We start from the raw sequence: 16,954 nt of genomic DNA, 5'->3' as shown, positions 1-16,954 counted from the left end.
CCTCTTACGGCACTGCCGTTCCCGGCGGCCGCCCCGTGCGCGGGCGCGCGCCTCCCCCCGCGGGGGGCGGCGGGGTCTGCGCGCCGCCGTGACGGGCGCTCCGGGGCGGAACGGAGCGCGGGGGCGCGCGGCGCGGGGGGACGCGTGTGCGCGGCGCTCCGCCCGGGGCGGTTGCCTGGCAACGGCGGCGCCGGGCCGCTTCCGGTCGGTGGCGGCCTCCTCTTCCTCCTCCTCCTCCTCGTCCGCCCCGCAGCGATGAAGGCCGCGGACTGGTGCCTGAGCTCGGCGGGGGCTGCCGTCGTGCTGGCCACCTCCAGCGACGAGAAGTACCCCCCCGAGAACATGGCGGACGGGTGCGGGGGCGCCGGGGGGGGGAACCGGGCTGACTTCGGGCGCGCGGTGGGGGGGTATTTTAAATGTCCCCAATGGATTTATCTTTTTTCTTTTTGGTAAATGTATCTGTCGAGGAAGTTACGAAGGAAAAACAGCAGGTTGTGCTTTTGTTTCCTCCACAGAAGTTCAGAAACCTTTTGGACGACGACAGGGATGTTCCCGCAGGAATTCATTATCGCTTTTCCTACGTGTGTCAAAATCAGCAAAGTCACAATTCAGTGTTATTTAGGTGAGAATTCCTATACCGCAGTGTTAGAGCATGCACGTGTGCATGTGTGTGTGTGTCTCCATACATTTAATTTCTCACAGTTGTGTCACATTCTGTAAGTAATCGTTTTGAACAAATTTGTAAAGATCTAGCTTAAAACAGCAGCCCCCCAAAATCTAAAGTTTTTCGTAAATATACGAGGAAGAAGATGGCAAATCTACCCTCCCCATGCTTGTTTATTCTGCTGTTTTAATACCTTTGTCTTGAGTTTGTTGCTAAATGTTCTGTAGCACAGTGGTGGTTAAGCTAATGTAACGAACTGGACTACAATACTTACTGTTTAAATGATTTATTTATTTTGAATGTTTTGATTTTATAATTCCATAGAACAGAACTCTGTTAGTTTTAGATTTTTAAACAGGAAAAATGTGAGCTGCAGGGCAGAAAGGAATAGTATGAGATCAGAGCAAGGAGTCAGGAGTTTGACTGCTAGCAGGTGCTAAGCAAAAGAAATGAAAACTTTTCTTTGTTTGGAAAATGTGGATGAGGATTATATTAATCCTAACCTCTAAGTGGGAGAGCGAATTAGTTAATGCTGGTAAAATGCTTTGAAGATGAAAATCAATGCAATGAAGATCATTGTCCGTGAAGAATCAAAATCCATGTTGATACTTGACATGTATGTATGTTTCAGTGCGGACTTTAAGGATTGAAAGAAGTGTGTCTAAAGAACCGGTAGATTTTGAACAGTGTATTGAAAAAGGTAAGATTTTGAATCTGAAGCAGCTGTGATTTTGTGGGAATTTTGTTGATCTTTATATTTGCTGATTGACTTAGTATTTCTAGATTTTAGAATAACAAAGCTAGTGTTAGATAAGAAGAGTCAATTGACATCCTTTCTAGTTTGTTATTACTAGTAAGATAATGCATCAAAAGGAAAACTTCCTAATGAAGCCTGAAAATGGTGCTTATGGTGTTGTGCAATACAGTAGTTCTCACAATAACTTACCTTTTCGCTTGAGTTGCCTGAATAATTTCAGTGGTGCACTCTCTGGGGGGAAACCATCATTTTTTGCATAAATAATGTTGGTTCCTTTGAACATCAAGTGAAAGTATGAACATACTGAAGAATAGCCAGGTTTCCTGTCATTTAGCTTGGTGCTATACAGCACCATTTTTCCAATTTGCAAATTGCATTTTTAGATGGCAAATGATAAATTGAGAAACACTACACTTTCTTTTAAGGTTGAAACCTAATTTTATGTCTTTGACTAAGTATACATACTGTGTAGAAATTGAGAATTTAGAAAATTGAGTTTGGATTTTAGTTAGGTTCTATTGAGCTATACAAATAAAAACAGCTTTTTAATCATTATTGATGTACTCTGTGATTTTTGGGTGAGTCGTTTTAACTCTTGTCTGTTTGCTCTGTTAGCAAGTGGGGCTTGATTATTTTATTAGACATTAATTGAACAGACACTTTTAAATTAAGTTTATGAGGACTGATCATCTGCTAGTTCTTTGGAGATATAAAATGCTGTATTAGGGCTAAAAGTATTACTTACACACTTGCTTTTATGTTCCAAAAATTAGAAACAGACTTATATGGTATAGTACAATGCCTTTTCCTGCATTTTTTTTTTAATGCTCCTTGGGTGACGATTTATGAAGCAGTGTAATTAGTTATATTTTTACACTGGGATATTGTAAAAAGTATTTGTCCTCGTTAATCACGTTGTAAAGAAAAAATTCTATGTGCAGTGTAAGTTCATGGCCCTTGTACTCTCATGAACGCTGAAGTCCAATGAAAATATTTTACAGTAGTGCACATTGTTATTCATTATTTGCTGAAAAATGTATTTTCTAGATTTGCAATACACAGAAGGAGAGCTTCAAACAGAAGAATTTCCGGTGAGTATTTCCAGTATATAGCAGTAGTGTTTCACGGAATGGGATGTCTAGACTAACTGGGGAGAAAGTATGAAAAAAAAACAAAAAAAATTTGTTTTGTCTTACTATTGCTAAGTTGATGTTGGATGTAGCAGTCCGTAGATCATCATACGAGTTCACGTGTGCCTCTTGCTTCCAAGTAGGTTGGCGCTCTTTCCAGAGGTGTGACATTCTTTCCTCCCTCAGTTGTTGCCTTCAAGGCTGCAGTACATATTTGGGGGGGAGAGGGGAGGCATTTTGAATTTCCCTCATCTGAAGAAGAATCTGGCTCGATGTATTTAGAGTTTGATTTGTTATGTGTAATTTGAAAACAGACACAGAAATATTTACTTTATTCTGTCTAACAAATTTCTGCAAAAGGTGTTTGGTTGTTGCAGTATTACAACGCAGTAAAGAGAATGCAGTAAAACTATTTTCTTTCTCTTTTATAGCTTCCTGATTTCCAAGCCACTTACTTGCGTTTCATCATCAAATCTGCTTTTGATCATTTTGTATCGGTGCACAGGGTGATGGCAGAGGGCACAGCAGAAAACATGTAAAACCAGGTTAAATTTGTACTTCAAAATGTTTTGTAATGAATTTATATTTTGATATCTGTAGCACAGAGAATATTTATTATTAAAACTTTGTATTACAGTGTTTTTGGAAGATATAGTATGTGTTCCTCACCAGTTTAATGTATGTAACGCAGTACTCTTGTTAACTGTAGTACCAGCTGTCTAGTTTTACAATCGAGAGTGTAAACGCTGCTTTTTGCTTACCCCATAACACTTGAACATAACTGAGTCCATTTAAATTATTGTATTTAGATCAAGCTTTCCTAATATATGAATTAAAACTTGATTTCCTGTGAAATGTTTCCCTTGCACTCTGAGTTAAAATAGAAAAGAGTGCGTAATACATAAATGTGAGGTATTATTTCCTACTGTAAAACAAGTCCTTCAGAAATTCTTTAATTGGTAATTCTTCTGATCAGTTAAAAATCAACTGTTAGAAATTAATAGGATCAATATAAACTTCTGCTAATGCTTATAAATAACAAGGGGAGAAAAAAAGCTGAAGCCATATGAAATTTTTTAATAGTTTTTAATAATTGCAGCTCAGTCGCTTGTTTCTATAAATATTTTCTAAAATCAGGTCATAGCTGTCTGTGCTTTATGCTATGACTGTCATAACAAATATTAATAGAAACAAACATTAACAGAAATTGTCCTATTCAGAAGCCTTCTGAAGTCTTTGAAAGTGAACATTTAGGAAAATTATATGTATACAAAAGGGAATCATATGAAATATGATTAATATCATATGAAATTGGTTGTTTTGTATGTGAGTGCACTTTTACAGACGTCACCACCCGGAATTCTTTCCTATACAATACTCCTTAAAGATGTAAATGGTATCCAATCTTGACAGCTCAATGGACCCTAGTACTATTTGTTACTGCATATGGTATAAGCATATTAGAATACTATAATGCAGTAGCTGGGGTTGTAGCAATGAGACTTGAAAGCCTCTAGACAAATACGTGATCAACCACACTACAGATGTTCTTACTTTAGATGCACACACATTATTCTTTTTCTAGTTGTTTCTATTGTTAAATTGGCTTTTTTTTTTTTTTTTTTTTTTTTTTTTACAGTTAGTGTACAAAAACATATTCATTGAGCTTCTTCATCCAGATAGTTTTTACCCTGAAGTCCTGGTTTTCTTCTTTTACTTCATTTTTTCCAGGATGGCACGTATTTCCTGGGGGTGATAATCCCAAGGCCCTACTCCTCCCTGCAAAGGGAAAAGGTTATATGGTAATGTTGAAAAGCACAGAAGTCCTTTCGAGCATCAGAGCTGTGAGCAGGTGTGCTTGGGCTTCCTTTGCACGGCAACCGTCGCATGGGAGATGGTGTATGCACAGGTTACACCCTGCTGTAACTGGGACTGGGCCAAAGTCTTGATCCTGGAGCTGGGACGTGTTCCTGGATCTCACAGTTTAGCCATACCTAGTTTTTCTAAACAACCAGAGGACAAATATTTGAGCAGGACTGAGGTGTACATCAAATATGCACGTTATAAAGGCCCAGGCTGGTTTCGTTGCTAATGCTTTTCTCTGCAAAGTTACAGTGAAATGTGAAATTATTAGCCATGAAACCGAATGAAATACTGACTGTTAAATAAAATGTAAGACATTCTCTACTTATTTTAAAAGTTAAAAATCTGAATATATTGTGCTCGTTGTTGTTGTTATCTTTTACCTTGTAGATGACCTTCCCTCCTTGAAGTAGATACAATCTTTCTGGCAGTGCAGCATATTTTGAACTGCTCAGGTTTTCCATAGTGTCTAAAACCACTGGACATAAAGGATTCTTTTCCTGAAGAAACTCTGCAGCAGTTCTTCGATCATCAAGGCTTCTGTGATTTTTAATAACAACATTGTTTTTAAAAGCCCATCCATCTAAAACAAATGAAAAGGATTTAGCAAGGAACATTTTGAGTAGGCATTTTTAAGAGTGGAAATGTAGCATATATATGTCACATCCTAAAATTGTGTTAAAAGAATACTGCAATGTATTCCTATCACCAAAACTTACTATGAAATGAAAGTTCTTCCTTAGAGTATGAGAGCAATGCTACTTTTCAAAGAAAAGGTCGCAAGATTTTTTTTCTAACTTGGGCAAACTGTATTTTCGCATTTGTCCTGAATTCAGAAATAGTTGATGTGTTTTAGCTGAAATTTCCCCACATAAATCAAGCCTAAAGAAACAGCAGGTGTGGAAGATGCATCACATCTGGATGAAGTTTATTAAAACTACTGGCACAGAGAAGTAGATTTTAAAATGGTAAGTAGTGCTATTAGCTGATACCTACTCAGTTAGCATAGTTTCAACAACAGAACTGTTTGTTTTGCTTGATTCTACTCGTTAAGCCTATAAAAACAAATCTCAGATCTATGAGAACCGAAACATATTTGGGAAATGGTCTGTCTGCTCTTTTCAGAAATCTAGAAGTACATATTTGCATACAACTCTTCCTAGTAAAAGAGAATCTATTAAAAGTTTTTGAGAAATGACTTAGTTTTTAGCTATTGCCAAACTACTGAAAATGCCATAATTTTAAGAGTACTTGAAAACTGTAAATGTTACATTTTACAAAACTGCATTAATCTTGGGATAAAAATCTGTGCGAATGCATTTACTAAAATTCAGTGTAGATAAAAGACTGTATAGTTTCTTGTGCTGACTTTTTCAAACTCAAGTCTGCATCTGTCCTTGAGACATGTTAAAATTATTTATACTAACTATACTGTTTTCTGGAACACTTAATACATGCTGGTATCATAAACTTAAACTTTCTTCTATGAAATGTTTACGCTTTTTTTTTCCCCCCCCAAAGCAGTTGCTGTCTAAGACTGTGAGGCAGTTTTGTAAAGATTTAACTATGTGCTTATGCTTCACTTCACACAGATGAGTGTCTTCAGCAGGAGTGCCTCACTGTAAGGTCAGATGTGTAAGTAAAAATCTTTGCACAATGATGGACTCAAATTGTTTCCTAAATTTGGCATTGTGACTTTTGATTTCAGCAAGACTTCCTTTCGTTTGCAGTTCCCTCCTTCGCTAATTTTTTCCCTGAAGCGAATGATGTATGTCTAAGGCTGTGACAGGCATTAAAATTGATGTTTATACTGTACCTACTGCATGAGCTTCTTCGATGTAGATGATAAGGAAATCTGCTATGGAGCTGAAATCTTTGATGAGCATGTTGAACTCATCAAATTTTAACATAAATGAAGGTCAGGTGCAGCTTCCAAAATTCAGGATTAATGGTCGGTTATCTGGGGGGAAAAAACAAGGGATACTGAATGTGTGGTTTAATCAGTGGTGGGAGGAAGGACTGCATTAAAACATAGAACTGAGCCTCTGCTACCATTTTCTAGGGGACAATGGGTAAGTCACTTATCCCCTAACTTTCTTCCTAGGAAGTTGAGATACTCTAATTATCAAGGTAGCAAAACATCTGTATCACCAGGTTTCTCTGCAAAACAACTGTAAGGATGCCTTCTTTTCCCTAGTTGAGTTCTGACCTGTTCAGGATCCAGTCCTGTAGTGAGCTTAACAAAGGAGGACTCTTTCCTATGTAAAGACAATTAAAGGCAGAAGGCTCCATACAGACACACATCTTCTCACATCCTCATTGCAAGATCCAGTTCTGAAGTTAGCAACATTTAGGGATAGGGAACCGTTCTAGTGTGGATATACAGCATGTAGCACCTACCTGAGACTCATAAGACAAAGGAACTTTAAAAGTACTGAATATGATAATCTGTAACCTTTTTCAAAGGACAGTGTTGGGAAGAGCTGGGCATCTAAGCACAGGTTCTTAATTGTGCTTAACCTATTGGACATATCTTGATCTTCAGAAGTGTCAGGTCTAGCTGCTGTTCTAGCTGTGTTGAGTGGAAGCTGTAAATTTTTCAGTCACGCACTGCAGGCTTTCATGTTTTCAATGTATTTTTGCAACTTCCTTCCCAAACAGAACTCCTGTTAAATATTATTTATTAAGCCAATGTTACACAAGCCACTGGCAAACATATCTATGCAGTTGCTTATAGATTAACACAATAAATGCCCACATGTGTTAGCTACAAGCTTCTGTTTAAAGTATTGCAAGGCCTCAACTTAAGAGGACTTCCAGAATTTCTAAGCACCTCTTTTAGTCTACAATCATGTAAAATTACCTGAATTTTATTCAAGATCTTCCTTCTGGCTGGGCTTAACTTCAAAAACTGGTGCTAGTAGTTTCACATCCTAAGAATCTAATAAAGGGGACACCCTCCTGAGAAATAATATTTATCTCTTTCCAAATTTGCAACTTGATTTTATAGATATAAATAGATGTATGTATAAATACATTTCATATATATTTTTTTTAATTGGAAAGGTAGAGCTGGAGAAGGCTTTAATCCCTCCCATGGGGATGAGAGACTGCAGTTTAATGATTAATTCTGCATTCTACAGAGATCTCAGTGGGGGGAGTGGGCAAAGTGCAAAGCAGCTTCTGCTTTATTTCTGATTCTACACTGAATCTGGAAATCGGGTGCTTTCTGGGCTGTAGGATGGCTTAAGGAGGCGGTGTGGGGACTTACTGTATGTATGCAGACTGATAGCCAGTGTTCGTGAAACGCTGCACATGGGTCTGATTCTGTGTGTCTACTTTCCCCATAACAGATTATTATTTTGGCATTCCTGAAAGAGGTATTTCCTGGCAGAGCCAGTTTTTACAGGAGGTTCATAAGCTTACTGGCTTGAAGTCATATTGTAGCCAGGAAGATAAACACAGGTTATTTTGGAAAACCAAGACACAGACAGCTGGCACAAATGTGCTTTATCTTTTCCATCCAATGAATGCTGTTAATCTGGTCGGACAGGCAGTCTCCAGTCCTGAACCTTTGTGCCAGCCACTTGTCCCTGCTCCCTTAGCAGTATGTTGCCCTCATTTGCCATTTTAGTAAACCAACCCCATCTACGTGGCCGATTTACTGACCTTGCATGAAATTGAAGAGGTGACGAACTTCCCCGTTGAAAGTCACCACCGGTGTGTTGGGAGCAGGATGTCCCTCATATGCTTCGTCCTCCAGCCTTTTCCACTTCACTTTCAGCACAAAGAGAAAATAATTGAAGCTGAAAAAAGTTGGACCCCAGTTTTCATACTCGAACTTTGGATTTTCATTCATCCTGCTTCTTTCGCCCTGTTTTAGGATGTATCTTTTCATAGCTTTTGGGAACAATATCAGCAGTGTTTTACCAACGGCGGCACACATAGTGACATGCAAAAAAATGAGGATTTTTTGTAGAAATACCCTGATACTGAACATGGTGGTGGAGATCTGACCGCTTCGGAAGAGAACGCAGCGAGACAGCTCGGGCAAAGGTAGAGGGCAAGGAGAATGAGGTTACGGGACGGGGAGGGGGGGAGACACTGTTCACGTGTTTGGCCAAATTTGTGCCCTGACACTCCTCCCCTCCATGGAGGTCAGTGTCCAGAGTCGCTGAGCAAGGGGTATTGTGAGCTGCAGTGAGTATCTCGGTCTACACCGAAGGCATTAATTACAGGGAAGGGTATCTTTGTAATCTGAATTTAACAATTCTAAGTCTTATTCGCAAATATGTTGTATATGTTACTAATGAGAGAAGTTGGATTAAGAGGTTTTCCTGGAACCACAGATTAATTGCGAGAATTATATTAAGTGTGGATCTGATCCTGTAAGAAGTGTGTTTAAACTTCACATGTTTCAGTCTCAGAAATCACATATTTAAGAACCAAAGTTAAGACCAACTATTTTACATGATTGGCATGGCCTGGGATGTTTTGCAACATTTTGCATTTTGGTAGCACTGTACAAACAGTATCCACTTAATGAAGCTCCATCTCTTCCAATTCTCTGCCAAAACGGGTTGGGGGAGGGGGGTGGAAGGATACCCCCCTGCCCCCAAAAATCCACTGAGGAGTTTTGTAATCTTTAAATTATCCCTGTAGTAGTTTTCTGGTAGCCTAAAGCACAGAAGCTATATAGTAAGGGTGGTTGGGGGCAGGTGGTTGCGGGAGGAGCGGGGCCTCCCTGCCTCGCTCCCGCTCCCGCTCCCGCTCCCGCTCCCCTCTTCCCTTCCCTTCCCTTCCCGCTCCCGCTCCCGCTCCCCCTGCCACCCCCCCAGGTGAGGCGGGCTCTTTAAGGGGGCGGGAGGAGGCGGAAGAGAGAGCGCCTCGGCGCCTGTGATTGGCCGGCGCTACAAACGTTACCGATAGGTTTCTTTGGAGCCAGAGAGGCGGGGGAGGAAACGCGAGCAGCGGAGCTCTCGATTGGCCGGCGCCGCGCGGGGCCTGCTGTCCCTTTAAGGGCGCGGAGCGGCCGCTGCCGGGAGCGGTGGGTTGCGGAGGTGCGGGCGGCCGGTGCCCGGGGGGCGGCGCGGGGCGCTGCCGGGTGCCCCGGGGTGGCCGGGTGCCCTCCTCCGGGGCTGGCCGGGCTGCGGCGCCCGTGGCCGCCAGCGTCGCCCCTGCCCCGCCGCGGAGGCCCGGCCCGGTGGCATAAACCCGGCGTATTTGGGGGGGAAAAGCCGCTCTCTGCCCTGCTGTCTGTCGCCCTGATGCTCGGGCCTGTTTTCCAGGAGCGCCGGAGTGCGGGGCCCCGCTCCCGAGCCAAGCGGGCGGATGGCGGCTGCGGACGACCTCAAGTTTCAAGGTGATCGCTGTTACGGAACTCGTAAACGCGAGGTCTGGGGCCCCGCTGTCCGCGTGGGCCAAATCCTAGAGGTTTGGGAGTGTGTCCGAGCCTTTTTTTTTTTTTGGGGGGGGGGGGGGGGATAAAAGCTTCCTCGAAGTTTTGCAGGTAGTACCAGCAATCGCCATAATCCCGCGTATCTCCTGTTTTCTGGCATTAAAACGCGTTGTGGGTGAGCTGAAAGGTGTCACCTCCGCGTTGGTGGAAATCGTCCCTGGGGTGGATGTAAAGCTGCAGCTGGGCAAAGCGCTCTGTAATGTGGAATGGGCTGTGTTTTCTGACTTAAGTATTTTTTTTCATAAATCATACTCAGGTCTAACAAAACTCATTTTTGGACGGGGTTAAAGTTGTTCATTTCTACATGGTCTTCTGTGAGACGGCCTTCCCCCGCTGTTGTAGGGACCTGCTGATTCGCGGATGGAGGCTGATCGCAGGAAGGAAAAGCAGGCTCCAGTGCTGTCAGTACAGCACGTTGGAGGCAGATGAGCAGAAAAGAAGGCCTCACACTTCAGTTAAACGTTCAGCTTGGTCTGTGTCAGTTTGGGCTTTGAGAAATATAGATCACACTTGACATGCTGAAAGTAGTGATGCGTCCTTTCTTGTGTAGTTGTCTTCATGTAGCTTTCTGAACTATCTGAACAAAAATTTTAATTTTTGATAGCTTGATCATCGCCTTTTTTGTGACGTACTTATTTGCAGAATTTGACGACGCAGCTAATTTGCTTGCAGCAAATCCTGATGCCACCACAATAAGCATCGATGAGCCGTCTGCAGTCCCTAAGAATAAGCACAGCCATCTGCAACAGTCAGGGAGAGAAGAAGATGATGAATTATTGGGGACCGATGACTCTGATAAAACAGAGGTGATGCACTTACACCAGGGATTCATACTGGGTGATTTAGATGCTGATTCTTCTCTATCATAGGTTATTTTCTTGATAGTGGAGAGAGAAGAGTGTGTGTTGGCCCATCAGCTGCTGTGGTCGGCAGCCTAGCAAACTTCACTGAAATCAGTAGTGATTTAAGTTAAGCAAATATGCCAGGATATGAATGCAGCAGCGCCTGAAAATCCAGCATGTATTTGTTCCTGTCAGTTCTGTTGTGGGGTTGGCGACTCTGGAAGGAGAGCGGGAAACTTTGAAACGGCCAGGATTTGTCTAAAGGCTCAGCTAATGCAGCCGATCAGTGATGGAAAGGGAACTTGCGATCCTGAAGAAGGCACACATTACAAACAGGGTGGTAGAAGGTTATCCAGGTGCTCCTTACAACACCAGGCCGGTATTCTGCCTGCAGGGCAGAGAAACTAGCTTTTGCTAACAAGTATTGGAGGGGGAACTACTAAATAATTCATAATAAGTGCAAACTGGTATTTCCCTGTTAAGGGAAGTCTGTTTTCTCTGTAAGTACAGAAATTGCATGCTTGTGATGTTTTCCTTTCCCACCACATAGCTGCTTGCCGGACAGAAGAAAAGTGCCCCTTTCTGGACGTTTGAGTACTACCAGACGTTCTTCGATGTGGACACCTATCAGGTTAATAATCTGCTCCAGTAGAAGAGAACTATTGTCTGAACTATGCCTTACAGATATTGACAGTTATGTTGTTTCCTTTGTGCATTTTCAGTCAGAAAAATCTGTTTGCTTTCATAGGTCCTGGACAGAATCAAAGGTTCGGTTTTCCCAGTGCCAGGGAAGAACTTTGTAAGGCTGTATATCCGCAGCAATCCTGACCTTTATGGTGGGTACAAGCTGTGAGGTTCTCTGTTCATCTGTGCTGAACGTTTTGAGTTTGTAGTCTCTTTTACTTGCTGACTTTAAGAAACAGGAGGGCAGAAGAACTGTTGCTGAATTTGTTTCTTTTTTTTCTTTTAAGGTCCCTTTTGGATATGTGCCACACTGGTCTTTGCCATTGTTGTTAGTGGCAATCTTTCAAATTTCTTCATCCATCTGGGCAAACCAACATACCACTATGTGCCCGAGTTCAGAAAAGGTTTGTAAATACCTGATAAAGTTGTGAGGGTTTTTAGTGCAGTAGTGAAGTCATGTAAAAACAGGTCATGGCTTTGATCTAGCACAGTCTTTTGATTGCTTTCTTTAAATTTATAGAGATACCAGATGAGTCCTTGAAGAAGGATGTGACTGGTAGAGCCCTAATCCTCAGGAACATGAAGTAGTTACGAAATAGATTTTTAGCAGAGCAGAAAGTAATAATGAGAATAATAACAATAATAATAATTTATTTTTCTGTCCTTGCTTTTCTGCCTATATTTGGCAGTTTCTGAAAAAAAAAATTGTCAGTAGACTCTTGTACAGAGAGCATGAGCCTAGCAATAGCCACTGTTGTGCTTTTGTAGACACCTTTATGGATCCAAGGACCCCTAGGAGCCTGCAGGCCTCGGACAGAAATTTACTGAATTAGGTTATTACTGCACATCACTTACCAAGAGCTAGAGGTTGCTGCCTTCTGGCAAACTCCAAAATAAGCAAAAGATGCTTAACAGATAACATGTTCTAACGCAGTCCAGCTGGGAGCCAATTGCTTACTCCTTCCCTTATATTTTGAAGGAGACTGCCATGCCTGCAGAGGAACGTAGTTTTTGTTTGCTTCCAGAATCCACAGTGTACTTGGAAGAACACTGCCATTTGGGAATTCAGTCACTTTATTAATTTCAGATTTGGCACTCATGTCTGCATTCTCTTCCTCTTTTTTTTTTTTTTTTTTTTTTTTTTTTGGTAGCTGTTAGTAGCTGAATTCCTGTTTGTAGCTAAGTTTTTCTTTCTTGTTTGGCTTTTCCGCTCACACTGAAACTGATAGCATTTTGTAAATAGTTGTAAAAAAGAAATTGAAAATAGTAAGAGAATACTTCCTGGACTCTTTACTTGTAAACTAACTTGAAGTGCTGATAAAGTAGTGGGTGTAAAGCAGATGTATGTGCAAAGTTGTTAATTTATTAATAATTCATACTTTATATTTGAAAATATTTACAAAGGTAGCTTTCTAGTTTTAGGCTAAATGCTTCTGATTCTGGCTGGTATTTTAAGTAGAATGGTAAATCTCTTTCGTATTTGCAGTGTCCATAGCAGCAACAACGATTTATGCTTATGCTTGGCTTGTTCCCCTTGCTCTCTGGGGATTCCTGATGTGGAGGAACAGCAAAGTTATGAACATTGTCTCCTACTCATTCCTGGAGATAGTATGTGTTTATGGCTACTCCCTCTTCATTTATATTCCCACAGCGGTACGTATGGCCTGAAGAGCATGTCTGTATTATGTGCCCTGCAAAAAGGTCATGGATTAAAAGATTTGCTGTTTCTTGTGGGATTGTTCATGTTAGTCAAAATCTTGGGGACTGGACAAACCTTTTGCTCCCTTCTGCTTGGCTAGAGTAAAGGTTTTTATTCAAGCTTGTCTAGTGTAAAAAGGTCTTGTGGGTACCAGAAAAGCCCAGGGCAAGTCATTTCTCCAGAGGCAGCAAATCCAAGCAGGGGTGCTCCTGGTGAGCCTTGCGGGCAGCCCGAGGCAGGTTTGGGAACGGGGATATGCATCCCCTGGGCTGCGGACATTGGTGCACGGAGTGGCAGTGCTGACGGGCAGGCTCTGAAGATGATCCCCTGGCAGGGACTGTCCTGGGACACTCTGGCAAGGGGCAGGCCGTGGAGGGAGTGCCCATAACTCGGAAGATGTGCTCTCGTCACGCTCAGGAGTAGAGCTCATCCCTGCCGTAGCCGCTAGAGCTGTTACTCCGATAGATGTTACTCTATCTCAGACAATAGATACGTATCAGATAAGGCATGAGTTAACTTGTTTGCAGGTTGGCTGGAAGTGATGAAATGTCACAGAACAATGCATTAAATAAAAATCTGTTTCACAGTCTATTTAACAAGACTTTTCCTATCTTTTAATAGATTTTATGGATTATTCCACAAAAAGTGGTGCGCTGGGTCCTGGTGATGTTCTCTCTGTGCCTTTCGGGATCTGTTCTGGTGATGACTTTTTGGCCCGCCGTCAGAGATGATAACCGGAGGATTGCACTGGCAACTGTTGGGACCATCGTTCTGCTTCATGCCCTGCTGGCTGTCGGCTGTTTGGTATGACACTGCCTTTTCTTTTCTCTAATGCGTCATTACCTGGGACGTGCTACAGTCCAGGGAAGGAGGGCTGGCTGCTTGTTGGAAAATCTTCTTCTTTTGTTGTTGTTTTTGGAAAGTAACAAAAAGACAGTACTTCTGAAAAATCTCCAGAGTAAAATCTCTGATTATTTCAAACACAGCAAAAATTGATGAAGATCTGATTTTGATAGTACCAGTAGCAAACTCGATAACAAATACATCTAGCATAGGGTTACTTGCAGAACAGTCTTAAATTTATCTGGAATTTATGATAGTAGCAGCAAAGCATTAATCTTTATTGTATGAGTAACAGCTCATTCCAATAAGTAGTATGCTTAGTTAATCCTTTAAAGTTATTAAATGTTCAATATATAGTTTGTGCTTATCAGTTGTGTATGAAAACATAAACTTGCTAGAACTTAGTAAAATAGCATTATGAAAACAGAAAACCCTAAAGCTGAAACACATAATGATGAGAACATATATACTTTTTTTGTTGTCTTTGCACTAAGTAGAATGATACCATCCAGGCTTCAGTTCTGACCCCCTCCAGTTTCCACAGCAGATAATTTGGGTTCCCTGCAGCTCAGCATGCAGGGAGGCGAAGGCAGAACAAAACTCTGGTGTCAGCAGGAGACTTGCAGCTGACTTCAGTGTGGCTGCTGTTACTGTAGACTGCCTGGAACTTCATCATTTAAACAGTAACTAGTCACATAAATGTCTGCAATTTGTTCCCTTGCAGAACAGGTCTTTCCAAAAGCCTTAGCTGCTAATTGTCATTTTAAAAAAATACAGCTTAGAGCGCCATTTTAATTGACCATTTCTAATCTGCTAAAACTACTTCAAACAACAAAAAAAAATTGCTGCGTTTGTACCCCCATGAACAGTGGGTGTGGAAAGGAAGAGCTGGGGGCTGATGAGGCAGAACTGTTTGTTTCTTTTTAAACTGTCTTTTTCTCTTTTGTAATAATTTAGGCATACTTTTTTGATGCCCCAGAACTGGATTTTCCTACACCTAATATCCCTGCTCACAATGGAACAACAGTGATAACAAAGATTCAGTAAATAAGGTAAGAATCAATTCTAAACTTTCTTCTGCAGTCATCTAAAAATATAATCCTGTAAGTGTTAGGGAGGCAGATATCTTGAAACCTTCCTGCTGAATATGTTACTATAGTTGAATAGAAAAAGATTTAATAGAACAATTTTGCTAAATGGCACTAAATATATACAGCATTTATTAACTTCTCTTCCACTTGTAAGTTTTAAATATAGCCATAAAAACATAGAAGATTCTCAGGAACAAAGACATATTAGTGTTTTTTCCTTTTTTCTTGAGCAAAGAAATATTCAAATAACATACATTTAAATAATCTACTTAGTCTTTAGGTCATTTGAAGGAATTGAGGGAAAATATCTTAGAAAAGTCCCAAAGTGTTTATTAGAATATATACTGCACAAATAAAACTTAAAGCAATAATCAATTATACTCCTATTTTCTTTTGTTTTTAATGTTAAAAGTAAATTGGATTTTTTTCCCTTGATGTTTGTGATAATATATTTCAAAGCAGCAACTCTCTGTGTACAGGGAGATCCATGTACTCTCTGATTAGGGCTGACTCAGTCTCTGAGCCATCCGTACGAACTGCATTCCCTGTGTGGGTTGGTTTGAGGCTTTGCTTCCTGGTAGCTGGGAGAGCTGCCAGAGGCAGATGACATTTGAATTCTGTTGAAAAGATGGGACGTGGAGCAGGTCCAAAGAAAGGCTAATAGACATGCAAAGGCCAGGCCTCTGCAAGCATACCATCCACAAGCACATATCTGAAAATTAGAACGATAGTCTCAGAATATTTACTAACTAGAAGCTATATTACTTTTTTAAAAGAAAATATAGCCAAATACGCCTAGCACAAATAGTCACAAAAATTTACCAGCTGTGACAAAATCTAATCATGCAGATCAGTTTTAGAACCTTTCCTCCTGCAAAACCAGTTTCTCATCCCAGTTAACTATTAGGATTCAAAATGATAGTAGTAACAGTATTTAGATATAAATGTGCACCTTATTGTGTCCTCTGGCACCTGTGAGGAGCTGTAATAGTGATAGGAGCTATTTGTCTCTTTCAGATTACAGTGCCCGATTCTCCATCTGTACAGTAATGTTATTTTAGATAATTTTTTTTTCACTGAGGGACTTGGAAATTGCAAGAACATGGAGCATCTTTTTGTACAAGAAGGGACGGTGATGTGCCATGAACTTGTGGATATCTATGTGCTCTCTGGAGACTTAACTGGATACACAAGCAGACTGTTTGAACTGTTGATCTTAATCCCTGTACAGCTTTATTTTTCTTTTTTTTTTTGGTAATTGTGTCTGCGTTCACCACAGTTCTGTCTCTGAATAAAGTGTTCCAAAAGTGCTTTGAAATTATTTCATACATGAAACACATTTAGTGGGGTTCTCTAGAGCACTAATGCAGTCTCAGTTATGCTGTAGAGATGGAAACCTGGTTTGGTAAGATATGGGAAAGTGGGACAGAAATGATTTTTGCCGTGGTACTTTTGAACGGCAGCCACTAAGTGTGTTCAGCAGCTGTAAAGCGGTTTATGCTCCCCGTGCTTTTCCCAAACCCTGCTGCCCCTCTTTTTCTCCTCAGACCACCTTTTCTCTTCCCCTGGGGGTTTGGTTTGTTAAATTTACCGTTCCCCTCTGTGCCTGAGGGCAGCGATTACCAGCCCTGGAAGTCCCGCGTATGAGCGGGGCCGCCGGCTGGCAGTAACGGTCGGTAACGGCCGCTCCCTCAACCCCGCGGCGCCATGTTCTCCCGCGGGCGGGAGAGGCGCACTGCGTCAGCTCCTTGGCGCTGTGCTCTGGGGGAAGTGCGGGGCGGGCGGCGGGCCCCACTGTCCGCCGCGCACCGGCCCGGCTCGTTGGCGCTGTGGAGGAGGTGCGGGGCAGGCGGCGGGCCCCACTGTCCGCCACAGCCGCTGCCACCAACGCCGCGCCGACAGTCGGGCGCGTGTGCCACTCCC

The 16,954-nt window shown here is 41.8% G+C and overlaps 3 protein-coding genes across 6 annotated transcripts; 2 read left to right on the top strand and 1 right to left on the bottom strand.

The window, feature by feature from the left end:
* The first annotated feature begins 143 nt into the window (after positions 1-143).
* IFT25 (intraflagellar transport 25) lies at positions 144-6,229 on the top strand. Of its 2 annotated transcripts, XM_064516224.1 has the most exons (6): positions 144-353; positions 516-622; positions 1,296-1,364; positions 2,469-2,512; positions 2,983-3,096; positions 4,283-6,229. In XM_064516224.1, the coding sequence occupies exons 1-5, from the start codon at positions 256-258 to the stop codon at positions 3,088-3,090; spliced, it is 426 nt and encodes a 141-aa protein (XP_064372294.1). In that variant the 5' UTR covers positions 144-255; the 3' UTR covers positions 3,091-3,096; positions 4,283-6,229. The 2 variants fall into 2 exon arrangements, with proteins under 2 accessions (XP_064372294.1, XP_025961587.2); XM_026105802.2 differs by having other exon boundaries at positions 2,983-6,229.
* Positions 3,619-8,484, bottom strand: DIO1 (iodothyronine deiodinase 1). 2 transcript variants are annotated; one of them, XM_026105785.2, is made up of 4 exons: positions 8,084-8,475; positions 6,231-6,374; positions 4,798-4,997; positions 3,619-4,330 (listed from the first exon to the last, which is right to left on the bottom strand). In XM_026105785.2, the coding sequence occupies exons 1-4, from the start codon at positions 8,412-8,414 to the stop codon at positions 4,265-4,267; spliced, it is 741 nt and encodes a 246-aa protein (XP_025961570.1). In that variant the 5' UTR covers positions 8,415-8,475; the 3' UTR covers positions 3,619-4,264. The 2 variants fall into 2 exon arrangements, with proteins under 2 accessions (XP_025961570.1, XP_064372292.1); XM_064516222.1 differs by having other exon boundaries at positions 3,619-4,997; positions 8,084-8,484.
* Positions 8,485-9,341: 857 nt separating this feature from the next.
* Positions 9,342-16,341, top strand: YIPF1 (Yip1 domain family member 1). Of its 2 annotated transcripts, none has more exons than XM_064516221.1 (10): positions 9,342-9,461; positions 9,703-9,776; positions 10,515-10,678; positions 11,265-11,345; positions 11,463-11,550; positions 11,686-11,802; positions 12,885-13,051; positions 13,719-13,901; positions 14,898-14,992; positions 16,049-16,341. In XM_064516221.1, exons 2-9 carry the CDS (start codon positions 9,746-9,748, stop codon positions 14,985-14,987), a joined length of 921 nt encoding a protein of 306 aa, XP_064372291.1. In that variant the 5' UTR covers positions 9,342-9,461; positions 9,703-9,745; the 3' UTR covers positions 14,988-14,992; positions 16,049-16,341. The 2 variants fall into 2 exon arrangements, with proteins under 2 accessions (XP_064372291.1, XP_064372290.1); XM_064516220.1 differs by having other exon boundaries at positions 9,346-9,474.
* Positions 16,342-16,954: the final 613 nt, after the last annotated feature.

This window comes from Dromaius novaehollandiae, chromosome 8 (assembly GCF_036370855.1).
Source record: "Dromaius novaehollandiae isolate bDroNov1 chromosome 8, bDroNov1.hap1, whole genome shotgun sequence".
Classification (NCBI taxonomy): domain Eukaryota; kingdom Metazoa; phylum Chordata; class Aves; order Casuariiformes; family Dromaiidae; genus Dromaius; species Dromaius novaehollandiae.
This window is presented reverse-complemented; position numbering and strand designations above follow the sequence as displayed.